Source organism: Pyxicephalus adspersus, chromosome Z, assembly GCF_032062135.1.
Source record: "Pyxicephalus adspersus chromosome Z, UCB_Pads_2.0, whole genome shotgun sequence".
NCBI lineage: Eukaryota > Metazoa > Chordata > Amphibia > Anura > Pyxicephalidae > Pyxicephalus > Pyxicephalus adspersus.
Window position 1 is genome coordinate 68,407,376 of NC_092871.1, and position 8,769 is coordinate 68,416,144.

The 8,769-nt window shown below is 42.4% G+C and overlaps 1 protein-coding gene across 5 annotated transcripts in view; it reads left to right on the plus strand.

Moving 5' to 3' along the window:
• The first annotated feature begins 207 nt into the window (after nt 1-207).
• Nucleotides 208-8,769, plus strand: part of LOC140343599 (IQ motif and SEC7 domain-containing protein 2-like) — a 255,722-nt gene continuing 247,160 nt past the window's right edge. For 3 of the 5 annotated variants that reach the window (XM_072430325.1, XM_072430318.1, XM_072430323.1), the window contains exon 1: nt 208-815. In XM_072430325.1, coding sequence (XP_072286426.1) covers nt 343-815 — 473 coding nt within the window. In that variant the 5' untranslated portion in view covers nt 208-342. The remainder of the gene's footprint in view (nt 816-8,769) is intronic. The other 2 variants (XM_072430319.1, XM_072430326.1) reach the window with 1 other exon arrangement.

The following is an 8,769-nucleotide window of genomic DNA, read 5'->3' on the forward strand; positions in this document are numbered from 1 at the left end:
ATACGTGAGGCATCATGGGACTTGTAGTCCGTCTCACCATCATCCCCCACAGGTGTCACTTTTGACAGGTCAGAGGTGGGCGGCACAAGCAAGCTTCGCCCACACTCTTTTGGATTGGTCGGCTGTCACGTTCTGTTCCCCGCCCTCAAAATTTCTATTGGACCATTAGTGACAGTGACGTGGGTCTTCGCTCATCTCCCACCCCACCTGTCAGTACGCAGTGACTCTGCAGCAGTAGCCGCGGTAGCTTCTCTGCTCCGCCCCCGGCACCATGCCTGGCCGCCCAACCTAAGCCAAAGCTAAAGCTCCGCAGCCCGAGCTCCGTCATCCCACCCGGCGGCTATGGAAGGGGGTGCCGGCTCTAGTCCCAACCAAGGCGGGCAGGAGTCCCCGAACCGAGCCGTTGAGTACCTGCTGGAGCTCAACAACATCATCGAGAGCCAGCAGAAACTGCTGGAGACCCAGCGGCGCCGCATCGAGGAACTGGAGGTGCAACTGGACCGCGTCACCCAGGAGAACCGGGAGCTGAGGGAGAACCGGGTTGAGCAGCACCGACCTGACTTCCGGGAGCCGGGTGGAGGAGGCGGCTGTGGGGGGTATGGGCACCATCATCACCCCCAGCACCATCACCACCACCCACAGCAACATCACCACCGCGGAGAAAACCAGTCCGGCGTTTATCAGACCTACTCAACTCCGCCACCCCATCACCGACCCCGGGACACCCCCAGATCCAACAGGGCCACATCCCGCAGCTCCAGCCCTGGGCCAGGGCACAGCACCAACAACAGCCCGGCCACCACCCTGCAGAGGAAGTGAGTATGGCAGTGACAGGTGGAGGGGCAACTGGGGACAGTGATCAGAGCTATGCCTGGCCATGGGGCTGCGATAAAAGGCTGGCATCGGGAGAGCATCTTATATAAATAGTTGGTGTGTGTGGCACCGTTACATTGAGTCACGTTGGGGGTAAGGTGGCAATGGAAGTGGCTGGGTGGTGGAGCTTTCATTCTGTACTGATCTCTATGTGGCATAAGGTGTAGATCGAGGCAGCATGGATGTCATGGAGCTACTGGGCTAGAGGAACAGGTGGAGGCACTGGAATGATCTCACTAGATGCTGACATTTTATTACTGTTATTTTTATTATTGTTGTAGTTGGTGTGTAATGCTGGGGTTAAAGTGTGGCTGCCTGGATGTTCTATATTGGCATTGAGTATTGGCATCTTTAATAATCTGTGCAGAATGGTATGTAACATCAGGGTATATAAGGAGGTAATGTGCATTCTTAGAAGAGTAGGCATGCTATGGGGTACTCATGAACAGGTGAAGGCAGTGCACTGGTGGATTCTAAACCTATAAGTACCAGATGGGCTGCTGTAAATTTGCAAGATGATTTTTTGGGCTGCTGTAAATTTTGCAAGATGATTACCTTAAGAGGCATAAGGTAGTTGGGACAGTTTGATTTGGAGATAAATGACATTAAATGTTTGAGGCAACTGAAGGTAGTGCAGTCTAATTGAGCAAATTGTCCGATGCCTAGGAAATGAGCCAGTGAAGGCACTTCTTCAATAAGATGTGTGTCACATGGTGGGGGTAATAGTTTTGTATGTGGTGTCAAAAGGTGCTTTGTAGTAGTGGAATGTACCATCAGGATGTACATGGTAGTGCAGGCAGTGCCCAGCTCTTGCTTGTTGAAAGGATTGTGCTATCAAGAGGAAAAGGCAGGGGTGCCATTGTTGTAATCAGTATGCCACATTGGAGGCCTTTTTTTCTAATTTTTTTTATTTTAGAAATTTATAATAAATCTAGAAAAAAAAACAAAAAAAAAAAACAAAATTTCCCCAGTAATGTAATGTGATTTTTTTTGTGTTGGCCCTGCCTGGATTTTTCTGCAGGGATCCAATGAGAGATCAGTAGATACACTGCAGGTGTTAGCCCACTATATATATGTAGATATGATGATGGAGGAGCTGCTCAGAGCCTGTGACACCAAGAATGAAAGCTGATGACCCTAAAGCAATTATCCCAGTACAGACCCTTGCAAGGTGACTTTTATAAGATACATCCAATGTACAGGTCTTTTTGTAGTAAAATAAACATCTAAGATGTACTGTAGGCTGGACATGCATTTTCTTTCCATGTGAAGACACCCCAAAAACCAGCTTTATCCTGGGTTACAGTTATTGCTGTCCAGTAAGAACCCATCATAGATGATCAAGTCTTTTTATGTAATTGGTTGGTCCAAGGGTGGTTAATGAGGTCAACGGAGGCTTTCAAACCTAACTAACCATTATCAGGTGATATTTATCTAATACATTTGTGCACCCTTTGGTAGGGCAGTATGAATGAGAATATGTGTCATGTCCAAGCGATACAAAAATAGAAGAGATATATAATAGCCCTCAATGTCGGGGTTGTAATCCAGCCTGTAGGCCTGGACGCTAATTAAAGTAAGTGCGGAATCGGGGAGATTCTTTAAACCAGTCCCAAATGGACCAGGTAGTTCTAAATTGTTCCATTCTGTCATCATCCTCCGCGACCAACATCTCCATATGGAGGATTTTTTCAAGTTCAGAGACCCAAGTTGCTATAGAAGGAGCAGTAGATTGCTTCCACAATCTTGGAATAGTGGCCCTTGCTGCCGTAAGAAAATGGCGTAGGACCCCACCTTTGATGGTTTTGAGCGAACCCGGAACCATGGATAAAAGAACAATATTAGGAGTATTAGTTATGGTGGACCCAGTGCTGTCATTATACACCTGAATAATCGTGTCCCAAAATCGATATATAAGCGGACACTCCCACCATATATGAAGCATCGTCCCCCTTTGTAAGTGGCATCACCAACAACAATCAGATTGTGCAGGGGAGATTCTATGGAGATCCACAGGGCAATAATACCACCTGGACAGAATTTTGTAATTGACCTCTTGAGCTCTACAGGTTAAGGCCAACTTATGCGTTAGGGTAAATGATTTTTCCCAATCATCCGGAGTTATGAGTCCAGTCATTTCCCTCTCCCAATATCTAGTGTATATAGGTGCAGAGGGTTCAGAGTCCTGAGCAAGTATTTCGTACAACCTGGACACCACATGAGAGGGGCGATCAGGCGAGCCAACCAACTGCTCAAAAGCTGTTAAGCTTCTATATAGGGCTGACGAGTCAGGAAATGAGGCTACAAATGATGACAGTTGCCTGTATGACAGCCAAGAAAGCAGTTTGCTTCTGTTTGGGAGTTCCAGGGAGACCAGTGGGGGAACCCGACCATTATGTAATATACTCCTAATATGACGGTTGTCCGAGGCGGACCACGATAAAAATGTGGAGGTACGCATTGCCGGGGGGAACGCTGGATTATCAAATAGCGGTGTCATAGGTCCTGGAGTCGAGGACAATTTGCCAGCTCTTAGGAGGATATCCCAATTACGTAATAAATCCACTGTAAGTGGAAGTAGAGGGTGGGTCGGTTGTAACAACGACCGGTCCACCCATGGCAGGGACCGGAGATCAACTGGAGATAGGCGATCTTCCAGCTGTACCCATTCCTTCATCTCCCTGTTGTGAAACCAATCTATCAGACGCACTAAAACTGAAGCTCTATAATAAGAAATAACATCCGGAGCCCCTGCCCCTCCTCTACCTTTGGCCTTAGACAGGATACCAAATGCCAGTCTAGGGCGTTTCTGTTGCCATATAAAGTTTAAGAATAACCTATGAATTTTACGAAGATAAGCAGTTGGCAAGAATATGGGGACCGATTGAAAAAGATATAACAGTTTGGGGATTATATCCATCTTAAGAGTGTTTATACGGGCGAACCAGGAGAGGGGCAAGGAATTGTATTTCTGAAGGTCAGACTGGAGTTTATTGTACATGAAAGAATAATTAAGGGAGAATAATTTGGACGGATCCGATGGGACCATTATACCTAAATATTTGATGGCCTCGGGGCAAAGCCGGAAAGGCACATTAGAACACATAGCTGACATTTGAGAAGAGTCCAAGGTGACATTAAGGATTTCGGGTTTAGAATAATTGACCTTGAAATTACTGTGTGTTCCAAATTCAGCAAGTTCTTTCAGGATAGTAGGTATCGTGACATGGGGGGAAGTTATATATATCAAGAGGTCATCTGCGTACAAAGAGATTTTATAATGTGTATCACCCACCTGGATCCCTTTTACATCTGGATTGTGGCGTAAGGCCACAGCCAAATGTTCCATGATTAAGGCATAAAGTAAAGGGGAGAGGGGGCACCCCTGCCTCGTGCCGTTCTTGATTTGAAAGGAGTCGGAAAGAGTGCCATTAACCCGCACCCGAGCTCTGGGGGAAGAGTACAGTGCTGCAATTCTAGAAACCATGCAGGGGCCCATGCCCACCTGACGTAACGCCGAATACATAAACTGCCAACTAACCCTATCAAAGGCTTTTTCAGCGTCTATTGACAGTAAGCACGCAGGGGTGCCTGAGGATTTAGCGAACTGGGTCAGCAGGAGAGTCTTAATAGTATTATCCCTGGCTTCCCTTCCATAAATGAACCCAGTTTGATCCTTATGGATCAATGATGGCATATGCGGGGACAACCTATTGGCAATCAATTTGGAAAAAATTTTTGCATCCACATTAATCAATGATATAGGTCTATAATTAGAGCAAACCGTATGGTCTTTGCCAGGCTTCGGAAGAACCGTAATATGTGCTTCCAAACTTTGGGAAGGGAACGGCGTATCAGCAGAAACGGAAGAAAACACTTTGGTCATACCACCTTACAACTTTTAAGACTTACAGTGGTAGAAGCTGAGAAGAGAAAACTTAGGATGCCGGGGGGTGGCACACCCTGTTTGGCACACTTCAGTATTGTTTGCTGTCACTTGGTAGTGAAATTATAAACTGACATATCATAATAATACCCCATCAGCAGACAGCAGCACACATAGCAAAAATACACTTTCCATCACATTGAAATGGGATCTGATGGGATGTTTTTATAACACTCAATAAAGACTGCTGGGAATCGGAGGGAATTTTAGTTTTTGACTTGGCTGGAAATGTCAGTACACACATTTTGTATAAAATTGCATGGCTATTAAACGTTTTGGCCATGCTTCTTGTGGTACTAAAATGTCTGTTTAGGGTTTGTTCAGTAAAGTTTTTATTCTTAGGGGCAGTAACCCAGCGCAATGAATTAAAGTCTAGTTTCTACTGGTCTGATCTTTACTGTAAGTTCAATAGTATATTTAAAGAAATTCAGACTAAAAGTACATTTTAGCATAATATGTAAACACAATTACCACTCCTATCTAATGTTCCCTGTGAAATAGCAATCCTCAGGTCAAATATTATCACTCAACACTGTCAACTGTCATAAAGACTAAAACCCAAATCCACACCATTGCTGCTGTTTAGGTTATACTCACTGATATGATTAAAAATTGGAAAGGATGGTTGAGCTTGGTAGCTATCAGCAACATGGATAGTTCATGTTTTAGACCCTTTTACCACAACCGGTGCCTGTTATTTGGATTATTGATGATGAAGTATAGCATGAAGAGCCAGGTGCTAGATGCAGAATATGGCATTGATTTGACATCAAGTGACATTTTAGCAATAGGTGGGAGTTTCTCTTTTCAATGTTGTGATGATGGTGGCTATTAACAAAGAATATGTTTGTGTATGGCCTAAGGCTGATAATGACAAATGCTAATTGCTGTAGTCATTCTGGGGTGCTGTGCTTGGCATTTAAGATTGCAGTGACTTGTGTAGGTGGTACTTGCCTCATGTTGATAGAGACATGATGTTAAGCTAGATGGCAGTGAGAGATTGTTAAGAGGTTGTACATTTAACAAAGCAAAATATCTTGGGGAGGGAAAAATCTATGACAAATCTAAATGTGTAGACTGTTTACAAGCTGAATGATTTATTGTCATATCCCAATTAAAAGATATTGCAGGGGCAAGGGAACCAGATGCTGATATGGAACTGTACCTAAAGTCTTGTACATGTTCCTGCATATGTCATAAGATATGCACCTCTCTTTGTACTAACATGTATAGTTAAATGCAAAAGAAGATACTGCAACTGAGTTATTACTAAAGTACAGACAAGTACTGGTGATGGTGTGCTTTAAACATGTCACATATTACAGTCCAATTGTGCAATCTGCTTTTACCAAAACCAGTTAATATTAGAGTTTACCTAAACAATCCTTACAGATAGAAGCTGTTACTGAGTAAAACAGTGCAGTGTAAAAACCAACCTGTAAACCAAGCTGTATATGAATTTGTATCCAATCCAACACTACACGAGTGTAGGCACTGAATCTAAAAATGTAAATAGATTGTACTGTCAGAATATATTGTGTGGTTAGTTTTAGATTTATCAACAAAAATATATTAGGAGGGTCAACCTAAGGTGAATAGAGTAGAATAATGTGATTGAAGCTAGCCATACATGATACAGTCTCCTTTAGATTTATCAAAGCCATGTCATATGAGGACATACTTAAAAAACAAAAAATCATCAATGAACTAGTGTTTTCAAAGGATCATCTCACAATGCTACAAATTCAGTAGCAACATTATCATCTATGGAGTATGGCAGACCCCTACACTGACTGCCGATGTGATCATTTAAAGATCACACTACTACTTAATCGTGCACGCAGCCACACATGCATGATGTGTGACGACAAGGTGGAGGATGACAAAAATTCACCTGTGTGTGTTGACATGTGTTGTATTAGGCCATCACATTCATTGGATTGGGTTGCCCAACAGCACATCACACACAAATATGGTGCATTCTGTCTCTTTTTTTTATCAGCATAGCAATGCACACGTTGCACTGTATTGCATTGGTAAGGTGCATTTTGGATGCTATTAACTATACTTGGCAATTCAGCAAAGGAGCCCTTCATTTTGTCATTTTTTTGCAGGTTATGTGATATGGACATGGGGTGATCTCTCCTATTGAACTTTAAATACCTTTTGATACTTGAAAACATGTACTAAATGAATGGTTTCTTTCCACTGGTGTTGGTATGCCATGTTTGAATAATCGCATGTGTGATGACACTAGTTGGGCATCATCTGTTGTCCTGTGAGGTAATGACCGTGCTGCTGTAATGTTGTAAAGTGATGCTGATGGTTATCACAAGTGGAGTTGTTGCCCATAGCAGTTCACTTTAAAAATAAATTTGTTATTGCAAAATATCCACTTGCTTAAAAAATTCTAAATCACTTATTATTGTACATAATAATCACTAAAAATCACAATAGTCACAAAAAAAAAAATCTAATGACTTGTTCCACATCAAAATGATAGCTGAGGGAACAACCTCCCAATGCAGTGTACAAGCCAGTTGTCAAGCATTACTACTATCATGTGGTAAAGAGAACATTAACCTTGCTGAAGTTGCATTGACATGCTGTAATACAAATTTTACAAATAATTTATACACCATTTGTATGTCAATCACAATAAATTTTACATTCAGACTGCAATTCAGTTTGCACAACAGCATGTGACTGTAGCAAAAATTCCAACAGGATTACACCCTGTCAGTCTCACAGGCTAAATGGTTGGTGGCGATAGGTGAGCAGGTGTCTATTAAAAACAGTATGAAATGTTTGCGTTTAAACATACTTTTTTGGTTTGGCATGTTGACACCTTAACAAACTAAGGCATTGCAGTTTAACACACGATAGTGTTACTGTATGTTCCATTAGAAAAATGGCTCCCTGTTCTGCTTTTCTTTTCTCTGTTTATAAAAATGCACACGAATGAAGAATTGTGAATGAGCCTCTAAAGTTCCTTGATTAGCTTTTAAAGATATAATACTGAACCACCTCAGAGCTTGTATCTTCAACATCAGGTCTTTCTAAGATGGTTTCATCTGCTGTGACAGGTTCTTTTTGAACTTAGCTCTGGATTGTAATGCACTGTGACTGAACATATGTTTTAAGCTTAGACTTGTAAGGTATCCATGTCCATACTGTAAAAGTGACCCAGTTTCCATCTGCATGGATGTTGTAGTATGATACCAATGGTGTATGTATGTACGTACGCATGTGTCCGTGTTTTCTCTTGAGAACGGCAGCATCTTTATTTAGGCACTATCTAGAGTTAGTGGCTACATCTTGGACTGGGGGTGTTTGTCAGATGATACTGTCATACAAGTCCTAGAGTCCATGCAGTTCCTGGCTGTGTTTGCATATGTCTGACACAGATCAGCCACCTGCTGTAGCCTCCTACCATGTGAGCAAGCTCCAGTGTTATAATGCTTCATTCTGACATAGGTGGATCTATACGAAAACTATTTAAGTTGCCACTGGTGACCTGGTTTTAAATAATATAACTTGCCTTGTTGGCATTCAGATATTCTGCCTTTAAAATCTTCTGAATCTCCGACCCAGAATGAGTATGCAGCCCAGTTGTTCAGTTAATTGCCACACAGTAATCTGCATGCTTGTCTCAAATATGTCACTAAAATTACTGAAACCAAATTTCAGCTTTTTTTTCCAGACAATTAGCATTATTTAGGTGGAGTGTAGCAATGGCAGCTTTCATCATCTCTTGCTTTAGGTCTAATTTAATGGAGAAGAGGTGACTTAAGCTACGTACACACTTCCAATTATTATCGTTTGTAAACGAACGACCAACGATCCTGCACGATATCTGCGAACGATCTTATAGCACCGATCCTGTACACACAGATAACGACACTATCGTTCAAAGATATTGTACACACGTATATATACACACAATATAT